The sequence below is a fragment of the Ruditapes philippinarum genome, unplaced genomic scaffold (assembly GCF_026571515.1).
Source record: "Ruditapes philippinarum isolate M1 unplaced genomic scaffold, ASM2657151v2 ctg4810_1_1_1_1, whole genome shotgun sequence".
NCBI classification, from domain to species: Eukaryota; Metazoa; Mollusca; class Bivalvia; order Venerida; family Veneridae; genus Ruditapes; species Ruditapes philippinarum.
In genome coordinates, this window is record NW_026858822.1 from 19393 (window position 1) to 43853 (window position 24461).

The following is a 24461-nucleotide window of genomic DNA, read 5'->3' on the forward strand; positions in this document are numbered from 1 at the left end:
TCATACAAGTGTATATAGCGGGTCTGTATATATAGCGGGTGACGATGTGAGAGTAAAATAAGTTGAAATCTTGCCAAAATTCCTTTCAATTTTATATACTCACATGGCCCATGGATCCAACGGAATTTACGTGTAACGTTCAATTTATAAAAAAGAGTGCATGGGACCGTCTTTTTATATTTGAGGCATTGTTTTTATTGATATCCTAAACATTTTCTAATATCAACAGTTGGTCAATCACCATTATAAGAGACAAACTTATGAAATATGTAGTTAATTCAGTTCAACTGAGCTATGGAAATATGAGCATAATGTCACATATACCTCTGGTCTAGATATTACTTTAACAATTACAAATCCAAATCATTCTTAAAATTTCTTTTACTCCGTTTTAAACGATGTTTTAGCAAAACATGCGCTAATGAAAGAAAAAAACGCGTAAATCGTGGGCACCAACCTGACTGGTTTACAGATGAAGTTAAAATAACGATAAATTTGCGCAATAATTAAGTGTCATGAAGAAGGAGATTTAGATCAGTACAAAATTTTAAGAAACAAAGTTACTTCATTGATTAAAAAGGCTAGGAAAACTTCTTTAACAAGGCCATTGAAGAGAATAAAGATTATGTTCATTGGTTTGTGCATTTTAAACCAAAACACATTAGGCAACAATAAATAAAGTGGCAAATGTTCTTGCTGGGCGACTCATCGTAACCTAAAACTACGGTTATACAATGTAGTTGAAGCAGGAGTTCATCAGGGCACTTACATGTACTTATGTCCTTTGATATTATTGTTAAGCATTTTTTGTTGTTGGGATTTACATCGCACCAATACTGTAATAGGTGACAGGTGATATGGCAACTTTCCTGCTTTACTGGTCGAGGAAGACATCATCTAGATATTTCAACGTGCATTACTTCAGGCACACATGCGAGCACCTGAGTAGAACTATCGACTGTCTGTAAGCTAACTGGATAACTTCCTCATATGAAATAAACCAAAGGTCCTTAAATTTTGGGATAAGAACCAAAAGCGGTCTTTAGAAGTAATTTAACTTGTCTATTGGTAAAAAAAATGACATTACCAGTCCATATATACTGAAAAAATATGACTTGAACGACTTACAAGTGTCATTTTCATATTCTTTGATCGACGAGATATCAGTGGTGTTAAAATGTTTATCAATATGATTAAATACACTTTTACGTCTTCCCAGCTCGGAATTATATAGGAACACTAGACAGATTTTTTTGTTAAGAAGATAACAACTTTACAAATATACTTAAGTCATGTACCCGACGAACACACTTGAGGGGTTGTCTTTCTTTGATTGCAGGTGCTCATAATTCCGACCAATGTAAGAAGTTGCTTAGCTGTCGGTAATAGGTACATCCGCTCTACTAGGATTTGAACAAAGACATCATATGCTGTAAAATTCGACTGCAATAAGTAAATTTATAGATATGATGGTAAAAAAGTACATTATCTATATACTTAAATGTGATCTTTTTTAACGAAAAACACACAATATATGAATGTCAACATTATTTCGGATCTGCTTATAAGTTTATGTAGGTGTGTGTTTTATTAATAATGTTTTAAAATTGATATTGTGAGTGTAAGACATATATTTTTCACTCATAATATATTGTACCTGTTTCGCCAAAAATTAAAAAAAAACTCACAAAAGTTGCAACCATAAGCTATTTGTTATAAATTGTGAAACAGACTTCCTTTTTATACTCAATTACTCTATACAATTACTACGTTCTACTTAAATGCGGATATTTGGTGGGGGGAAAATCCCGGGATCCGGGATCCGGGACGCCCGGGATCCGGGATCGTATTAGATATATAGGGAAAACTAATAAACTATATTTTTGTTGGTTTTTGCCGTAATGAAAGGCGATTCAACGTTAACTTTTTATTTTTTATAGTATTTAATGACCGGTAAATTAATTTTACTTAAGATATAAATATATTTAATATACTTAAAATGCGGAAATCACAATACTTATATTTGCCTAATTGGAGAATAAAATTTTTTGTTAATATATATTTTTGGCTTAATTTTATGTACATGTATTTAAATATTATTTTTAGAAAATATCATAAGATATACTTAACATCATTTATAACCAAAAAAACTCTTGACATGTATGACAGGCGGTAAATTCCCGTGATCTCTGTACTGTGTAATAGACCCCGGCTTTTCTGAAAGCAAGATGGGTAATGGTCATTTTCCCGGGATATATATATCTTATTCGATTCGCCTATTTAATGCTTTTTCTTTAATGTCTTAAATGAATATATTTTTTAAGTATGAATAAATTATGAACAAATTACTTGTCAATGAAATTATGAAATGAAAAAGAACGGCAGTGGACTCATTTTCTTAATAAATTTGCCCAACATATCGTCCCATGGTGTTAATAAACATTGGTGTATTGAAGATGTCTAGTGACACTTCCGACTATGACCAATAGACCGAATGATAATTTACTCTTTATCTGTACGTCTAATACGATCCCAGCTTTTCTGAAAACTATATACTTGAACTGGTCAATTCCCGGGATACCTATATGTTTTAATACGATCCCGGCTTTTCTGAAAAACTGTATTCTTGAACTGGTCAATTCCCTTGATCTTACGATCCCGGCTTTTCTGAAAACCATATTGTTGAACTGGTCAATTCCCGGTATCCCTATATGCTTCAATACGATCCCGGCTTTTCTGAAAAACTATATTTTGAACTGGTCAATTCCCGGGATCCTTATATATTATAATACGATCCCGGCTTTTCTGAAAACCATATTTTTAAACTGGTCAATTCCCGGGATCCTTATATGTTCAATATGATCCCGCCTTTTCTGAAAAACTATATTCTTGAACTGGTCATTTCCCGGGATCCTTATATGTTTTAATACGACCCCGGCTTTTCTGAAAACCATATTATTGAACTGGTCAATTCCCGGGATCCCTATATGCTTCAATACGATCCCGGCTTTTCTGAAAAACTATATTCTTGACCTGGTCAATTCCCGGGATCCTTATATGTTGTAATACGATCCCGGCTTTTCTGAAAACCATATTTTTAAACTGGTCAATTCCCGGGATCCCTATATGTTCAATATGATCCCGCCTTTTTTGAAAAACTATATTCTTGAACTGGCCAATTCCCGGGATCCTTATATGTTTTAATACGATCCCGGCTTTATGACAGACCTGCTTATTATAATGAAATTATAAGTGATTATGTAAATATATACTCTTGCTCTTATAATACATAAAATACATTTATAATACATTGTTGTTAGAAATAAAACCTTAAATAATCCAATTTTATATTAATATACTCTTGGTCATGCACGTAAAACAAATGTGCTACTATCTAATTATCACATCAAATGCATTCTGAGGCATTGGTCATTAGCGTATTATTTCAATTTCGACATGACTGTTTTGTCGTATTGTAATATTTACATTATTCTGCTTCTCCCAAGCGAGATGTCATGTGAAACCACTCTTCGTTTAATATTGTTCCCTGAAGCTCTTTGATTTGGTAATTTTATATGGCACAGTTAATCAGCTTAAATTGTATGAGCTACTTTTACATTTATCAAAGAATTATTTCCCGTGAATACACATGCCATCTCGACTTCTTGTCACGTATCGCCATTTTTCTATTTTTTTGTATGTATATATATTGATGCTTTGTCAATGGCTCTCTTTAGGGCTTTAGTGCAAATAAAAGTTCTTCTTCTTATTCTATGTCTGTATATGTGTTTGTTCAAAATTAACTACTTCTACCTAACGGATATATGTTTTAAATGCATGTATATAATAATAGAATGAATTGATTGCCAACTTGTATTGACCTTCTTTATATATCCATTATTATATTTATTTTTTAGACTATCCCGTGTTTCACTGAACACATTGTCTGATACGATCCCAGCTTTTCTGAATGCGATACAGCCGGGATCTCTATATAATCTAATACGATCCCGGCTTTTCTAAATGTGATATGGAAGTGGTCAATTCACGGGATCTCTCTATATCTTATACGATCCCGGCTTTTTTGATATCTTATCCGATCCCGGCTTTTCTGAATGTTATTATGCAGACGGTCAATTCCCAGGATCTCTATATATCTAATACGATCCCGGCTTTTTCTGAATGTGATTTATAGCAGACGGTCAATTCCCGGTATCTCTATATATCTAATACGATCCCGGCTTTTTCTGAATGTGATTTATAGCAGACGGTCAATTCCCGGATGGGGGGAAAATCCCGGGATCCGGGATCCGGGACGCCCGGGATCCGGGATCGTATTAGATATATAGGGAAAACTAATAAACTATATTTTTGTTGGTTTTTGCCGTAATGAAAGGCGATTCAACGTTAACTTTTTATTTTTTATTGTATTTAATGACCGGTAAATTAATTTTACTTAAGATATAAATATATTTAATATACTTAAAATGCGGAAATCACAATACTTATATTTGCCTAATTGGAGAATAAAATTTTTTGTTAATATAATTTTTGGCTTAATTTTATGTACATGTATTTAAATATTATTTTTAGAAAATATCATAAGATATACTTAACATCATTTATAACCAAAAAAACTCTTGACATGTATGACAGGCGGTAAATTCCCGTGATCTCTGTACTGTGTAATAGACCCCGGCTTTTCTGAAAGCAAGATGGTAATGGTCATTTTCCCGGGATATATATATCTTATTCGATTCGGCCTATTTAATGCTTTCTTTAATGTCTTAAATGAATATATTTTTTAAGTATGAATAAATTATGAACAAATTACTTGTCAATGAAATTATGAAATGAAAAAGAACGGCAGTGGACTCATTTTCTTAATAAATTTGCCCAACATATCGTCCCATGGTGTTAATAAACATTGGTGTATTGAAGATGTCTAGTGACACTTCCGACTATGACCAATAGACCGAATGATAATTTACTCTTTATCTGTACGTCTAATACGATCCCAGCTTTTCTGAAAACTATATACTTGAACTGGTCAATTCCCGGGATACCTATATGTTTTAATACGATCCCGGCTTTTCTGAAAAACTATATTCTTGAACTGGTCAATTCCCTTGATCTTACGATCCCGGCTTTTCTGAAAACCATATTGTTGAACTGGTCAATTCCCGGTATCCCTATATGCTTCAATACGATCCCGGCTTTTCTGAAAAACTATATTTTGAACTGGTCAATTCCCGGGATCCTTATATATTATAATACGATCCCGGCTTTTCTGAAAACCATATTTTTAAACTGGTCAATTCCCGGGATCCCTATATGTTCAATATGATCCCGCCTTTTCTGAAAAACTATATTCTTGAACTGGTCATTTCCCGGGATCCTTATATGTTTTAATACGACCCCGGCTTTTCTGAAAACCATATTATTGAACTGGTCAATTCCCGGGATCCCTATATGCTTCAATACGATCCCGGCTTTTCTGAAAAACTATATTCTTGACCTGGTCAATTCCCGGGGATCCTTATATGTTGTAATACGATCCCGGCTTTTCTGAAAACCATATTTTTAAACTGGTCAATTTCCCGGGATCCCTATAATTATGTTCAATATGATCCCGCCTTTTTTGAAAAAAACTATATTCTTGAACTGGCCAATTCCCGGGATCCTTATATGTTTTAATACAATCCCGGCTTTATGACAGACCTGCTTATTATAATGAAATTATAAGTGATTATGTAAATATATACTCTTGCTCTTATAATACATAAAATACATTTATAATACATTGTTGTTAGAAAATAAAACCTTAAATAATCCAATTTTATATTAATATACTCTTGGTCATGCACGTAAAACAAATGTGCTACTATCTAATTATCACATCAAATGCATTCTGAGGCATTGGTCATTAGCGTATTATTTCAATTTCGACATGACTGTTTTGTCGTATTGTAATATTTACATTATTCTGCTTCTCCCAAGCGAGATGTCATGTGAAACCACTCTTCGTTTTAATATTGTTCCTGAAGCTCTTTGATTTGGTAATTTTATATGGCACAGTTAATCAGCTTAAATTGTATGAGCTACTTTTACATTTATCAAAGAATTATTTTCCCGTGATACACATGCCATCTCGACTTCTTGTCACGTATCGCCATTTTTCTATTTTTTTGTATGTATATATATTGATGCTTTGTCAATGGCCTCTCTTGGGCTTTAGTGCAAATAAAAGTTCTTTTTCTTATTCTATTGTCCTGTATATGTGTTTGTTCAAAATTTTAACTACTTCTACCTAACGGATATTATGTTTTTAAATGCATGTATAATAATAATAAGAATGAATTGATTGCCAACTTGTATTGACCTTCTTTATATATCCATTATTATATTTATTTTTTAGACTATCCCGTGTTTCACTGAACACATTGTCTGATACGATCCCAGCTTTTCTGAATGCGATTCAGCCGGGATCTCTATATAATCTAATACGATCCCCCGGCTTTCTAAATGTGAATATGGAAAGTGGTCAATTCACGGGATCTCTCTATATCTTTTTACGATCCCGGCTTTTTTTTGATATTTCTTATCCGATCCCGGCTTTTCTGAATGTTATTATGCAGACGGTCAATTCCCAGGATCTCTATATATCTAATACGATCCCGGCTTTTTCTGAATGTGATTTATAGCAGACGGTCAATTCCCGGTATCTCTATATATCTAATACGATCCCGGCTTTTCTGAATGTGATTTATAGCAGACGGTCAATTCCCGGTATCTCTCTCCTTGTTTAATACGATCCCGGCTTATCTGAATGTGGCATGCGGCAGTGGTCAATTCCCGGGATCTCTAATATACATGATATCTAATACGATCCCGGCTTTTCTGAATGTGATAAGGGAGTTCAAAGATATTCGGTCTAAACTATTGTACAAGTATCGTAATGATCTAATAGGGAAATTGACAATCTGCATTATTGATGCGTTTGTTGTGATTTATCAATCATGGTATAATATACTTATATTTTGATAGGAGTAAAATAATTTGAACATTACAAGTCGGTTATGTTTGGCAAGTGGAAAATCACTATGGAGATCTATATCTAAGTAGGAAAACCAGAAGTTTACACAAAAGGTCATTTGTTCCGTGACAAATAAAACAAAGTGTATTTTTAATAAAAAAAAGAGCGAGGAAAAAAAAACACTACTGTAAATATCTCACTTTACGTAGCATTCACACTTCGTTCACCAGACAGATGTCTAGAGCTACTCTAATATTGTAAAAGGGCACGTGTCATCTTAGTCAAATATCTCGAAATCATCGCAACAATAAAACCAACTCAGTCAGAAAAATAAACACAATTCTTCTTTACAATTCCTTGTAGAAATCTGACATAACATTACACATCTCTGTAAAAATGCAGGGGTTAGATCTAATCGATAATTTACCAATGACACCTGCATTACTGTTATATTAAAATACATGTATATTTAATACATTTAAAAATACATGTATAAAATGCATGTATATTTCAATAAATGATTTTTTTACCAATTGGCATTTACTTTTTCTTATTACTTATTAGTATTATATGTTTATATTAAACTTCTATCATAAAAAACAAAGTAGTGTCCCCAAACATTTGTTGTACAGTACTGTACGTATGTATGCGCGAAAATCATTAAATTACAAAAAAATATTATAGCCATCAAGACTAAAAAAGTAAATAAACAACATTAAACCTGTCAGCATTTCATATCACAAGCATATCCTTGACAAAAGGCATGAGATAATCGATAATTTATCGATCACACCGATAGCAGGTGGTCAATTCCCGGGATTACTATATGTTTAATACGATCCCGGATCCCGGCTTTTCTATAGGCGATCCCGGGATTTTCCCCCCACCCGGATATTTGTAATAAATAACGATACGTTGGTCCCCATTCTTGTGCGTTTCGCCCGTTGCGCATTTTAGCCCTACCAGACGGGGGTTTTAAAAACTTTTAATTTAAAAACGGCTGGGACGAGAATTAAAAAATTGGTCTTAAAGGAAAGGGAAAAAAAAAAAAAAAAAATTTTTTTACATTTTTGTGAAAAATTTTATACCCTATTGTTTTACTTTTACTGAAACAAAATTTGGCCCTTTTAATTTAAAATAACATTTTGTTGGATTTTTTTCTTTTTTCACATTTGCTCACTTTGGGGTTGGAGGGCGGATAAAGGGCTGGGAAATTGGTTTTATAATTTTTATTCCCAAAGTTTGGGTTTTTGGACTCTGTGATAAACCCGTTATACATTAATCAATATGGTCATGCATTGTAAAAATAAGTGGTGGCATAATGTTCATGAGACAAGTTTGAAACGAAAAACATGGTGCCTTTGCGGCATATCTTTAAAGATGTTATTCCAAGTTCTCCTGTGTTTGCGCCTGGAGTATGTGAAAACTCTACGTTTATTTTATATAATGATTCCATTTTGGATATTTAATATGGGCTGCATTGTGGAAGTGTTTACGAGTTTGATGAAGTTAGCTCGGCGTGCAGTCTGAAAGAAAAAGCATGGGACATCAAAAAAAATGTTGAAATAGGCCTACCTCTAGTCAGATTGGCTTCCCTTGATGATTGATCTACCCGCAATTGATCTATTCTAATGAATTGTACTTGATTACAGACTGTGATATTTTGGATACAATTATTGACTCCAAAAATGCCATCAGTTTATTGAGACAAAATTGCATAAATTTGTAAAATTAAAACATGAAGTCAATTAGATCTGCATTCTAAAATCCAATCAAACACAAAAGTTGAATCTTATGTTTCAAATCGTAAGGAAAAAATAGAAGTTGTGCGACTTTGTATCAGGGTCTTGACAGTCACAGGAAAATAGACTCCAACAGAAGATTGGAAATATGTTTCATATTTCATATGAAAATAAATGCTCTGCACATGGACATCTTTCTTACATGTATGTGAGTGTAAAAATTGTGCTTCTGTACAGCAAAAGATATGAAGGAAAGTATTCAGAGTTTCTAGGGATCGTGGAGAAATATTTTCATAATTGACATTCTTTCAGGAAGAAGTGTTAGAAACAGATATTGATATTATTGTGCAATAATTCTTTATTCTTATTACCTATTGACTCAGCACCCAAAAGAAAATATATTTCAGACTGTAATTTTATTGTTTTCAACTCTTATTCATTTACATAATCATATAAGTAACTAAATTATCTTGCTGTCTTTAAATTGCAGACATTTTCTTAAAATAAAGTTGAAAAACATTCCAAACCTTGAAATGTTACTTAAACAGTATTGAAAATTGTTAAATAAATTACAACAATGTACATGTATGTATTACTTATTACTTTATACATATTTAAGCTTGATTGTGAAACAAGTTCTTGCAACTTATATTAATCACTTTCGAGTCCGCTTCCTGGAACCAACCTGTACTGGTGTCATATGAAGAAACATGGTCGTGACCCAAGTAGTGCTCGAACCCATGATCCCTTGGTTGATGAGAGGCAGACAGCTTAACCCTTAGGCCACCACTCCACTTTTTACAAAATATACATTATAGTAGTTGGAACTACTTTCAGCTCTTCCAGACTCTTAGTTAATCATTGATAATCAGAGAAGTGTTCTGAATAGCAGATTTGGTTAAACATAAATAAACAACCACAGTTATTGATTTATCAAGTATTTAATGATCTGTTTACAACATATTATATTAAAGAAATATCTAAATTCAATCATTTTGAGCATGATTTTTTAAATGGTAATTTATACAATAATATAACAAAGTAAGTTTATGACAAAGCATCAACAATGAATAGTAATAAATAGACGCAATTCAATCTTCATGTTCCCAATCATAGGATAATATATACATGTATACTAGCAGATTCATGTTGAAGTCTTTCTTGATGAAACAATAATGTACAAGTACATGTATTTATAAATGGTACTTCTATAAATTTTACAAGATGCATATAATTGGTGTTCAAGTTCAATTTATTTCAAATTTGAAAAATATCAGTTTTGTAACTGTAACACTGCTATATTTGTGTACTTGACTTTCCCTGCTTTAAATTCGGAACAGTCCATATGTCATTGTGGATAAAAGGGAGTTCAGTATCAAAATCAAAACGATCCCAAATTATGACTTGTGCAATAATGAATTAAATACATAACATCTAGACAAGATGAAAAATATTGTGTAAGGTTTATAAATGATTGCACTCTTTAGCATTTAAGTAAAACACACCCACAAAACATATATATATATACATGATAAAGTGGGTTTTAAATATGTAAACAAACAAATAAAGAAAAAGGGTAGCAACAGATATATCACCTGTCACCATTTCCTTGAGCTAGTGATTTGAATAAGTATGCTTAATTTCTTTTGATGATTTATGATCAACAAAAAAGAATGAGAAATAAATTCTAAAATAATGGTTGTTCCACATGAATAAAACAACAATTAATCGTTAGTTTTCACAAACATTTTGAGGATAAATTTACATTAATCAATTAATTTCAAATGATTACTCCTCATTTATACACTTGTATCCAATTTTACCTCACGCTTAGATTACAATGACCTTACTTTTCCAAATATACTAAAAAAATTTGATCACAATTACCAACACAAGCATAAAATTTATTTATACACAATTAAAAACATCAGTAACCACAAATACTAAATAGTACTAATCATCTTATTTTGAGGAGGTGCAATTTTGCATCAATATTTGAAACCAGTTTTAATTGCAATTCTTGTAAGGGAGTTCTAAACATTATTTTTGGTTGTGTTTCACGGTGCACCAACACAGTAAAGGTCAAATGGTGACTTTCTAGCTTTACTGGTGGAAGAAGATCTCAGGTGCCCTTCCATGCATTACTTCAGGCATGAATGTGCTACAGAGTAGAACTAGCTGGATAGCTTCCTCACATAAATGAATCCAAAGTCACTGTTGTGGATTCGAACCCACAGTGGTAAGGGGAGAGGTGTTTGGACGCCCATATTTAAAGAAACTTAATGCTCTAAGGGAGCACTGCCAATTAAACTTTCGGTCTCAATGATTTGACAATTTTACAACAAAAAGATATGCAAAATGTTTTTTTTTTGTACTTTCCTAATATTTTTATAAACCAGCAGGTGGTTTAAAATTTTCATTCTGTTTCATTAACTTATTGTATAGTTTAAGCTCAATCTTACAGCTTACTTTTGTTTGTGTTGGGTCTCTTTTTAGTAAACAAGCCAAGCAAATTCAGCCAGAACTCAACTGAAGTACAGGAAGAACTTTTATCTGTAAATATTTTCTTGAATAAATAATGATACATTCAAAATATACAAGTATATAATTCAAGTTTATAGGACTGTCATTTATAACAAAGGATAATCCAGCAATCATAAACAAACAAATCGCCAAATTCACATCTTACAAACACACAAATGGCCGAATTCACATCTTACAAACACATAAATGGCTGAATTCACATCTTACAAACACACAAATGGCCGAATTCACATCTTACAAACACATAAATGGCTGAATTCACATCTTACAAACACATAAATGGCCGAATTCACATCTTACAAACACACAAATGGCCGAATTCAATTCTTACAAACACATAAATGGCCAAATTCAATTCTTACAAACACACAAATAGACAAATTCACATCTTATGTATTATCTTATATCCATTATCCAATGTCTGTTTATATATTCTAAAAATGTTTGTCAAGATATTGTTTGCCATTAACAATGAGAAGTGCTGTAGTGAAAATGTTTCCGATGTGAATTCGGCTTTTTGTGTGTTTGTAAGATGTGAATATGGCTTTTTGTGTGTTTGTTAGACTTTTACAATATGAATACTGTTAAAGTCAAATTTTAGTAAGAAATTTTGTAATTTAATTCTCATTTCTACATAATAAAAATCATTATCCACACACTTTTTTTATTTCATTTTTATACTATCAATGTCAATTTATAGAGATATTTGTGTTATTTCTACTCAATTTTAATAAAACAGGTAGAGAAATAATGTAGATATATAATTAGCATTTCTTAAAGTGATAGGAGCAATGTATCCTTCAATAAAACAGAACATTTAGCCACAGAACTTGTTAACTGCACCATCAAAATGAACACAATACAAACATTTGGTATAATCATGGATATGGAATGTCTAGGGTGTCATACATGTACACCACAAGGATTACGATAGTCAGTTAAATGACACCTATTACTGGTATTTTTGAGAGGGTTAGTTACTTAGTATATTTGCATAATAACATTAACTATTAAAATATTTTCAAAATAATCCTTACCCTGTTGTGAATAATTAATAAAAAAAAATTCGAGTACATGAACACACTTTTGTTCTGTTAATGCCACAAGTTTGTTATGAAGAAAAAAAAAGTTCTTATATAAATCTGGAATTTATGACATGCTAATAAATATTCGATTAAACTTCATTTCTAAATCATGACTGTCTGATAAACAGTTTTTTTTATCGTAACCCTTCACTTGCTGAATTTATGTGCATTAAATTTAGAGCAGTTCAATCTAAGTGTAAGGAATTGCGATATCACAATGCAAAGATTTTAGCCTGGTCACACTATATAGATGTGTCCGCTGAGTGTCGGTAACTGGTTGGACTGGCTGTATACTTGAGGCTACGGCTAATCACTTTCATTTCCAGTAGGTAACAAGTTCAATTTTAATGTGGGTTTTTTTTTTCTGCATAGAACCATTACTTTTTTTAAATGTATAAATCAAAACTTTTCATAATAATATTTGGGAAACAATAAGAATTTAACATTTCAGCAATCCTGTGCGGAATGAAATGAAAAAATTTAAGACAAAAAAACCAAACAGTATCAATATCAGTTTCAAAGCATATATCAGTTTAAATTCTTTCCTTTTTACACTAATTCCTGACTAGTGCATCTTCTATACTTGACTTGCTTTAAATCTATTATACCTTTACATCAGTTTTATACCTAACCATGACTCTTCACTGGACACTGTAAAATTAGGTCAATCCAAGTGTTGCACCAAAATGTAAAACACAAGACTAGCTTAATTATTCCTTCCAACCTTTTTAACTCAAAACATAAATCCTTCTTTGTAGACCCTGTATTTTGTTAAATACAAATGGCAAAATACTTCTTTCTAATTTGAACCTAGATTTTACAAACTTTTCATCATTTCCACTGACGGTTTAAAGCTTTTCTCGACGCTAATTTCTGAGTAATAAATGACGCGACTAACATGGACAACACTACACTAGCAATCAACCAGTGTTCAAAATCCTCTTTCAAAACATCAAACATTTTAGATGGCTGAACTCTTGTGTGGAACATGTCTGTAAAAGAAAAAATAAATGAAACATAGAGACAAGAGGGCCATGATGGCCCTGAGGTCGCTCACCTGTATGTAGGCCCCCGGAGCGGGGCCAGTTTAAACCCCAGGGCTTTTATTTGAACAATCTTGGAAGACACCCATAAGAAGATGTTTCATGATGTTCACACTTACAATGAAAAACAATAATCTGCCCTCCCCCACCCCCGGCAGGGCCAATTTTATCCAAGGGCTTTTATTTAAACAAACTTGGTAGACACCCATAAGAAGATGTTTCATGCTAAACATCTAAGCTCTAGGTCATTGGGTTTTTTAAAAGAAGATTTTTAAGTTTTTACTATACACATATAGTTAAAAACAATGACACCCCTGGGGTGGGGCCAGTTTTGACCCCAGGGCTTTTATTTGAACAAACTTTGTAGACACTAACTAGAACATGTTTAGTTTAATATCTAAACTCTAACTATTTGGGTTTTTTCAAAGAAGATTTTTAAGTTTTTCCTATACACATATAAGGAAAATCAATGACCCCCGGGGCAGGGCCAATTTTGACCCAAGGGCTTTTATTTGAACAAACTTTGTACACACTCACTAGAAGATGTTTCATGCTTAATATCTAAACTCTAGCTATTTAGGTTTTTTCAAAGAATACTTTTTAAGTTTTTGCTATACACATATATAAGGAAAATCAATGACCCCCGGGGCGGGGCCAATTTTGACCCCAGGGCTTTTATTTGAACAAACTTGGTAGACACCCATTAGAACATGTTTCATGCTAAATATCTAAGCTCTAGCTCTTTGAGTTCTTTAAAAGAAGATTTTTTAAGTTTTTACTATATACATATAGGGAAAATCAATGACCCCCTGGGGTGGGGCCAAATTTGACCCCAGGGCTTTTATTTGAACAAACTTGGTAGACACTCATTAGAACATGTTTCATGCTAAATATCTTAGCTCTAGCTCTTTTGGTTCTTTAAAAGAAGATTTTTAAGTTTTTACTATATACATATAGGGAAAATCAATGACCCCCTGGGGCGGGGCCAAATTTGACCCCAGGGCTTTTATTTGAACAAACTTGGTAGACACTCATTAGAAGATGTTTCATGCTAAATATCTTAGCTCTAGCTCTTTTGGTTCTTTAAAAGAAGATTTTTTAAGTTTTTACTATATGTATATAGGGAAAATCAATGACCCCCTGGGGCGGGGCCAATTTTGACCCCAGGGCTTTTATTTGAACAAACTTGGTAGACACTCACTAGAAGATGTTTAATGCCAAATATCTAAGCTCTAGCTCTTTTGGTTCTTTAAAAGAAGATAATTAAAGTTTTTTCTTTCGGTTGCCATGGCAACCAGAGTTTTTAATGGAATTAAATTCTTTGAACAATTTTTAAAGGTGACCACCAAAGGAACATTCCTGTGAAGTTTGAATGAAATTGGCTTAGTGGTTTATGAGGAGATGTCATTTAAAGTAAAAGTTTACGGACGGACGGACGGACGGACGCCGGACGGAAAGCGATCACAAAAGCTCACCCTGTCACTTTGTGACAGGTGAGCTAAAAACATGGTAATCCCATTCATTGTTTTTTTTTCCTTTAAGTTTATAAGTAATTAAAATAAATGCTTTCAAGTTAGAAAACTTTCAATTAGCTAGTTTTACATAGATTAAAATCCACATTTGTTAAACATACTGACTAAATTCTGCTCCTGTCGCAATTTATCTTCTGAATAACCCAATTACCGGTTTAAACCTAAAACATTTGCAGTTTCTGTATTAACGTTTATAAATAGTTTACTTATATTACATTTTCCCTTTGATACTGTATAAAAATCAAGTTACTGAGGTTGACATACAGTATGTGCAAAGTTATTCAACATTTGAGCAGTGCATAGTAAAGTTACTGTCCAGACATGACAAACCAATGCAATCAAGCAAAGAAATTAAAACTGCCATTGTGGAGACTTAGACAAGCTAAATCAGGACAGACTTAATACAACTTGCATAAAAACAATATATAACAACTACTAAAACTAATTTACAAAGAACCTTACCTAATCCATAACATAGTACTAATGAAGTAGATTCTAGCCCTGTAGGTGATGTGTGAATTCCTTGTACATGATACAAAGTCTGGTTATAATTTATCATACCCTCTGTATGAACAGGTAACTCTGGAATATATGGGAATGTCCCCTCCTCTCTGAAAAAAGAAATTATCGCAAAATTATAAAGTTTCATTTTAATTAAAAAATGTAAAGTTATTCAATGAAAACAGAATGTTAAAAGTCTCCAACCAAAGACTGAACTTCACAAAGTTATTGTTTTGATAACTGTATTGGAAAATACTTAACTTAAAGGGTCTGCAGTGTTTGCTATTCAGTCAGTATTTATTTCGAAACTTTTGCTAAAATGTTTGAAAGATGGACAAGCCCTTTGAACCTGGTATGGCTTAAAGCTGAATGCCAAGACTCCTGCTATCTTTTATGAAGACATGCATTTTAAATGTATTTTAAAATGTGAAAATATTGTCAAGAAAGCATGTTAGGTAATGTATGCATAAGACATATTCAATGAGTCAAAATTAGCAAAAACAAACCATACTCCAATAGTTAACAGGGAAGAAAAATGGTGATGAAAACAGTATATTCAGAGAATCATTCTTTGCAAATAAAATTTTATAGTTTGATAACTGGTGCAAAAATACACATAAATTGTCACTAGAGATTGAAGACTTACTGTGTTTCCTGTGTAGGGGTTAATGGTCGTCTAGGATCCAGGAAAGCTTTTTGTAATGTAAATACTCCACCATTTTTCAAGGCAACTGAAACAGATATAAATTTGTTCACTAACTAAATATATTAAGCCTCTTTAATTATAAACTATCTACACATAACGAAGAAAAAAATCCTTGTGAAATTATAAAATATCTAAACAAAAATTGTAAAATATCTAAACAAAATCATGAAAAATCTCATAATCACAAAAATCATAAAGAACTAAAAATATCTACATTTAATTATACAATACTATAAATAGCTACACAAATAACCCACATGAAACCATGTTTCTTTATATAATGCCAGTACTGGGTAGTTTCAGTTAAGCTCTAGAAGATATATATAAAAAAAGACAGCACAACCTTTACAGAGCCAAAACCTTTGTGAAACAACAAAGATTTTGGTTATTTCTAAGAGGTGCAGTGTCTATTCTATGGTTCTAAACACAGGGAGGATTTTTATTGAAAAGTGAGAATTTATTACATTGGTTGTTCTTTTTCCTTCTTTCTCTATATAAAATTTTTCCCCCTGTCTCTGAAAAAATAGGGGGGAATTCTCAAAAATATGAATGAATTCCCCCATCCCCCCTCCTAGAATAGACACTGGAGGTGTTGTTCTAGAGAGGTTAAATTCATTGTAAAGTCTTTCTCCAGGAAGAACTGATATGTTGTAAAAATGTTTAAAAGCATAAAAAAGTTATTTCTTTACTCAGGGCTACTGCTTGTTTACACTATTTAGTGATTGCATTACAAAGGGCCTCAATGCAGAGTGTTTGCACTGTAAGTTTAAATTAATACCAAGAAGACTTACTTAAAAGGTCTTTGGTTGTAATTCCTTTCTCTGTTATTGTTGTAGTCATTGTATACATGGGTAGAGGGAAGATGAAACTCTGTCTCATCACAAGAGGTTGCTGGGGAGCCGTGAACGAGGAAAACACTGTGGCATTACTTTGGTTCTTACCCTCGTACATCTCTAACACTGCCATCTCGTGTCGACGTTGTTTTGCGTTAAAATAACTATACTGAAATTTAGAAGAGAGGTTTATTTTTCATTTACCCAAATTTCAAATACTTAAAAGATAGTTCCAGGAAATTTTTCAGTTTTCACTATTGCAGTAACTTAAAGAAGTGCCCCTAGTGCAGAAAAAAATATAAAGGCCTATTGGGTTTCATCTTTATTTCTCAAAAACTTTTAATTTTTGGTATCTTGTAACGGTTTCCAAAAACAAGAGGGCCATGATGGCCCTGGATCGCTCACCTGACACAACCGCATCCAAGCAATGTCTTTAACAAGCATCATGACCAAGTTTGATGCGACTGAGTCAAACATGTGACCTCTAGTGTGTTATAAAGATTTTTCCATATTTGGGCAATGTGACCTAATTTTTGACTGGACACGACCCATATTCAAACTTGACCTAGAAATCATCAAAACAACCTTCCTGACCAATTTCCAGGAAATTTGGATCAAAACAGCAGCCACTAGAGTGTTAAAAAGATTTTTCTATTTTTAGCTCCTGTGACCTAGTTTTTGACCAGACATGACCAATCTTAGCACTTGACCCAGAAAACATCAAAACAACATTCTTGACAAATTTCCTGAATATTTGAATAAAAACTGCAGCCACTAGAGTGTAAACAAGCTTTTTCTATTTTTAACTCCTGTGACCTAGTTTTTGACCTGAGATGGCCCATCTTCGAACTTGACCTAGAAATCATCAAAACAACCTTCCTGACAAATTTCCAGAATATTTGAATCAATACTGCAGCCACTAGAGTGTTAACAAGCTTTTTCTATGTTTAGCTCCTGTGACCTAGTTTTTGACCGGAGATAACCCATCTTCGAACTTGACCTAGACATCATCAAAACAACCTTCCTGACAAATTTCAAGAATATTTGGATGAAAACTGCAGCCCCTAATGTGTTAACAAGCTTTTCTATTTTTAGCTCCTGTGACCTAGTTTTTGACCGGAGATGACCCATCTTCGAACTTGACTTAGATATCATCAAAACAACCTTCTTGACAAATTTCCAGAATATTTAGATGAAAACTGCAGCCATTAGAGTGTTAACAAGCTTTTTCTATTTTTAGCTCCTGTGACCTAGTTTTTGACCAGACATGACCCATCTTCGAACTTGACCTAGAAATCATTAAAACAACCTTCCTGACAAATTTCCAGAATATTTTAATCAAAACTGCAGCCACTAGAGTGTTAACAAGCTTTTTCTATTTTTAGCTCCTGTGACCTAGTTTTTGACCGGTGATAACCCATCTTCGAACTTGACCTGAAAATCATCAAAACAACCTTCCTGACAAATTTCCAAAATATTTGGATGAAAACTGCAGCCACTAGAGTGTTAACAAGCTTTTTCTATTTTTAGCACCTGTGACCTAGTTTTTGACCGGACATGACCCATCTTCCAACTTGACCTAGATATCATCAAAACAACCTTCCTGACAAATTTCCAGAATATTTGGATGAGAACTGCAGCCACAAGAGTGTTAACAAGCTTTTTCTATTTTTAGCTCCTGTGACCTAGTTTTTGACCGGACATTACCCATCTTCCAACTTGACCTAGATATCATCAAAACAACCTTCCTGACAAATTTCCAGAATATTTGGATGAAAACTGCAGCCACTAGAGTGTTAACAAACTTTTTCTATTTTTAGCTCCTGTGACCTAGTTTTTGACCGGAGATGACCCATCTTCGAACTTGACCTAGATATTATCTAAGCAACCTTCCTGACAAATTTCCAGAATATTTGGATGAAAACTGCAGCCACTAGAGTGTTAACAAGCTTTTTCTATTTTTAGCTCCTGTGACCTAGTTTTTGACCAGACATGATCCATCTTTAAACTTGATCTAGATATTATCTAAACAACCTTCCTGACAAATTTCCAGAATATTTGGATGAAAACTGCAGCCTATAGAGTGTTAACAAGCTTTTTCTATTTTTAGCTCCTGTGACCTAGTTTTTGACCAGACATGACCCATCTTCGAACTTGACCTAGATAAAATCAAAACAACCTTCCTGACAAATTTCCAAAATATTTGGATGAAAATTGCAGCCACTAGAGTGTTAACAAGCTTTTTCCATTTTTAGCTCCTGTGACCTAGTTTTTGACCAGACATGATCCATCTTCAAACTTGACCTAGATATCATCTAAACAACCTTCCTGACAAATTTCCAGAATATTTGGATGAAAACTGCAGCCTATAGAGTGTTAACAAGCTTTTTCTATTTTTAGCTCCTGTGACCTAGTTTTTGACCGGAGATGACCCATCTTTGAACTTGACCTAGAAACCATCAAAACAACTTTCCTGACAAATTTCCAGAATATTTGGATGAAAACTGCGGCCACTAGAGTGTTAACAAGCTTTTTCTATTTTTAGCTCCTGTGACCTAGTTTTTGACCGGAGATGACCCATCTTCGAACTTGACCTAGATATCATCAAAACAACCTTCCTGACAAATTTCCAAAATATTTGGATGAAAACTGCAGCCACTAGAGTGTTAACAAGCTTTTTCTATTTTTAGCTCCTGTGACCTAGTTTTTGACCGGAGATGACCCATCTTCGAACTTGACCTAGATATCATTAAAACAACCTTCCTGACAAATTTCCAGAATATTTGTATGAAAACTGCAGCCTCTAGAGTGTTAACAAGCTTTTTCTATTTTTAGCTCCTGTGACCTAGTTTTTGACCCGAGATAACCCATCTTCGAACTCGATCTGTATTTCATTGAGACAAACATTCTGACAAAGTTTGATGATGATCCAATCAAAACTGTGACTGCTAGACTGTTAACAACCCAATTGTTGACGACGAACGACGCACAACGCACGACGCACAACGCACGACGACGGACGCCGGACATAGCCCCATCACTATACCTCACCATGACCACTTCGTGGTCAGGTGAGCTAAAAAATTAAGCATTTTAATATTTGCCATATACACACATGTTGATGAATTTCTGCTGCTTCTGTTGCTTTGTTGGCAATTGGTATAATATTAGTGAATTAGTATTTTCTATGGAAGTGAAAATACTACTTTGTTTACATATTGCTACCTCCAGCACACATTATTGCACATTCAGCGATATTTTCTACGGTTGCAAACATCTTACACGTTCGTCATCCATTATTAAAACATTATTAAAACAAATGCTTGATAAAGAATTGAAAATTGTGGATTTCTGATGTATATTGTACCTCTAATTTTGAATTGGTTTTTGGTAATTAAAAGTTGAAGAAAAAAAAAGAATGATAACAATAATACATGCACTTACTACAACCCAGTTTTCAGAATGTACTATATGCAACGGTCCCTGGGCTTTTCTATGGTTACCATGGAAGATCATGTGACCAGTTATCACATCTATTACATACACATTGATCACAGGATATCCTGTAAAATACAGAAAATCTCTTCATGTACACTAACTTATATCTAACATGATTCTATGTCTAAACTAGAATGTTCTTACCAGACCTGGGGTTATCATTAATTGTAATCATTGATTTTTTAATTGATTACATGATTACACTGTAATCATCATGTAATTGATTACCTTGCCCAAAATTGATTAATTTAATTGTAATTAATCAATTACAGCTAAAATTCAGTCAGTAATTATGATTACAATTTGATTGACATTGATTACTTTCAGGATTTAACAGGAAACTTTTTCAATTCAAAGGATGCCTTTGTTTTACATGAATGATGTTACAGTTTAAACTTTTGTTTTACATTTATACAGTTAAAGCCCTTAATTAAGACCAAAATCTGGGCTGGACCAAAGTGGTCTTAATTTTGGGTGGCTTAATTGCAAATATTTTTATCATTGCTTACATTCTTTATGACAATGGTCTGTTTAGTCATTTAAATCACCTATCAAATAAAAATTAATTCTTCACAAAATAAATTTGCTGAAAACTCTAAATTTTACCTTCTCACCTTATTTCATACAATAAACCAATAATAACGGTTTTTCACACCTTGTGAAATAAAGTGTCATGCAAAGCATTCAAGCAGAATGATCATAACAACAATATTTTAGATCTAGATAAGTGTTGACTTTAATATCAGTGGTCTCAATAGTGGGGTCAAATTTAGAATAAAGCAAATAATATGAACTGAATCAGGTGGTCTTAAAAAGTGGATAGGCGGTTGTTCTTAATTCTGGATCATGTAACCATTGACATAAAGAACCTTGAAAAAAATAGTCTTATTAAGGGGGTGGTCTTTATTCAGGGGTGGTTTTAAGTATGGATTCTATTTTACATTGAATGTAATCAATTATCAATCAATTACTCTCTTAAAGTAATTGTAATTTAATTGATTACAGAGGCAAGTCTGAGTAATCAATAGTAATCAATTACAATAAAACCTGAAAGTAATTGTAATTAAATCAATTACTGATCAATGTAATCATCCCCAGGTCTGGTTCTTACATAAACATACATTTAGCTGTGTGCAGTGGCTTTTTCAGCTATTTTGCTAGGCCCCTGGCATTAAATTATGAATAATTATGCAAAAAGTTGGAAAATTATTTTATATGCCAGCTTTAAATTTTAATTATGTGTGTGACCACATAACCATGTGTGTCACCACATAACCTAACACCTCTTTTTAAGAAACAAGTAACACAGTTTAATATTTCTAAAAAAAAATCCATACAATTAAATCAGAGAATCAGAGAAGAGGCATTCTATCATTTTTATATTATTGGGATTGGTGAGTACAGCCTCTTTACTCAAGATTACAGCATTGATACTCAAGATTACAGCACTGTTACTCAAGATTACAGAATTGTAACTCAAACTCATAAAACACTCGCATTTCAAGAAACTGTTGTGATACCAAATACCTAAATCTCATGTTCTCCAGCTCTACTAATCAGACATGTAGTAAAACACCAACCCATTCTAACTAAAATGGACTACATAAATAAATAATTTACCTTTCTGCTGAGACGTGGCAGGCTCTTCACCCTCTGTAGTGATTACCACAACATTGGGATTCAGATATTTATACAACACACTTCTGTCTCCTAACACACGACCTTGAGAATATGTGTGCTCTAAAATACAAGAAAAGAATAAGTACTAAGAAGAAGATATTGAATGAGTGTAGGTTTAATTCTGATTTATTAACAAGTTGAATCAATTATATTATGCGAGCCTCTGGTGAGCATAATATTATTTTATTTTACGGGTTCAATAAATTCAGTAATGAGCTTACACGAATTTAATATTCTATTTTTCAAATACTAAAAAATAAAGACTGTTAAAATGAAAAAGAGTCATTTTCCGTTGACGCGCCTATAGTAGAACGCTAACATTGAGCGCGTCTTTACACTATGTTTGCATAACGCTAATGACGTCACGTCAAAATATATGCACGGCCGTGCAATACCATTTTTACAGAGTCACAAAAGCAGCACTGATATGTGCAAAAAAATATTCTGAAACTATTTGTTGAGGATATGTAATTCATGTTATCAATGTTATCAATTATTATTATCAATTCACTAAAAATAGATGGAATTTATGTTTTCAACATAATTATCAATGCAATAAAAATATATGTCATTGATGTTGTTAAAGCACAAAAAATAGACAGAATTTATGTCATTAATGCCTTTATCAATGCAATAAAAATATATGGAATTTATGTTCTAAACATAATTAACAATGCAATAAAAATCTCATTCATAAACACAAAAGCGACAAGAGTTAAGAATTGTCACAGAGGCCTTATTTTGTATATATGATCTGAACACAAAAACAAAGCTCTTGGTGAAAATAATACTTCTGAGGAAGTATGATTGAATTCCCATGAGAAATATAGCAGTTGCGTACATAATAAAATGTTTGCCAACAGTCACAAATCTAATAACAGAAAATCTGGTTTACAAAGTATAAGTATACAAAAGTGTATATTACCATGGACTGATTTAGCTACAATGTTGGTAATTTTGATATTCTGCCTCTGATTCTGTAAATTAACTGTCCATACACTGTCTGCTGATAACTGAAACATAAATACAATAATTGAGCCGCGTCATGACAAAACCAACATAATGGGTTTGCGACCAGCATGGATCCAGACCAGCCTGCGCATCCGCGCAGTCTGATCAGGATCCATGCTGTTCGCTTACAAACCCTAGGACAAGTAGAGAAACTCATAGCAAACAGTATGGATCCTGATCAGACTGAGCGGATGCGCAGGCTGGTCTGGATCCATGCTGGTCGCAAACCCATTATGTTGGTTTTGTCGTGACGCGGCTCATATTCTCATGCATACAATTATTAAAGCAGGCTTCACCTTTTCTCAAGGTTAAATTTGTTATTTTAAATAAAACGTTCCATATAATTGTCAAATCAAAAGAAATGAAATTTGTCATCAATATAATACATAAACGATAAGGAAACCCCTAAAGGCGGACGACTCATTTCCCGATCTTATATTTTTAGAAACAAAATTCACTCACATGTTATAAATAGCTCTTGGGACACTATGTTGAAGACGACTTAACAGTGACATAATGCACTTTTTCAAGATTAAATTACTGAAATACTTAGTTTGGAACAACAAAGAATTGTTTTAACAACAGAGAATTGTTTTTCCAACAAAAAACAAGAAACATGGCAATGCCACAAAACCAGGTTTTCAATTATCACCATTGTAGATAAATATGTTGTATTTGAAATACAAATACAAGCAACAACAAAATGTAACTATGTGCAATGTAAAACATGAATAATGTAGGAGGAATTGCCACAGAAGAAGTGTTCACTATATATTCTGTATAAGGAAAAAAAACAAAGGGCCATAATTAGGTCAAATATTATCCAATCACAAAACCCCAACAATATGCACCAGGGCACTTGATAACAAAGCTTCTGTAAAAGTTTGGTCAAAATCCGTTGAGAAATGTAGGAGGAGTTCAGCACAAGAAATTGTTCACTATATAAATTATTCTATATAAGGAAAAAAAACAAAGGGCCATAATTAGGTCAAATATTATCCATTCGCAAAACCCCAACAATATGCGCCAGGGCACTTGATGACAAAGCTTCTGTGAAAGTTTGGTCAAAATCCGTCGAGAAATGTAGAAGTTGCGCACAGAAGAAATTGTTAACGCCTGTCCGCCCGCCTATCCGCCCGCCCGCCGACATACCTCAATCTAATAACCAGTTTTTTCCTTCGGAAAACCTGGTTAATAAAATGAAGCCCATTTTAATTTTCATGCAATACATTCTTTAACAGTATTGTATA

The 24461-nt window shown here is 33.1% G+C and overlaps 1 protein-coding gene across 1 annotated transcript in view; it reads right to left on the reverse strand.

Moving 5' to 3' along the window:
* Window positions 1-12137: 12137 nt before the first annotated feature.
* The window catches only part of LOC132754374 (ER membrane protein complex subunit 1-like), a 30573-nt gene continuing 18249 nt past the window's right edge, over window positions 12138-24461 (reverse strand). Inside the window, exons 16-22 of the mRNA XM_060744984.1 lie at window positions 23126-23213; window positions 22141-22260; window positions 20467-20585; window positions 16981-17191; window positions 16130-16214; window positions 15445-15593; window positions 12138-13399 (exon numbers count right to left, since the gene is read on the reverse strand). Coding sequence (XP_060600967.1) covers window positions 13239-13399; window positions 15445-15593; window positions 16130-16214; window positions 16981-17191; window positions 20467-20585; window positions 22141-22260; window positions 23126-23213 — 933 coding nt within the window. The 3' untranslated portion in view covers window positions 12138-13238. The remainder of the gene's footprint in view (window positions 13400-15444; window positions 15594-16129; window positions 16215-16980; window positions 17192-20466; window positions 20586-22140; window positions 22261-23125; window positions 23214-24461) is intronic.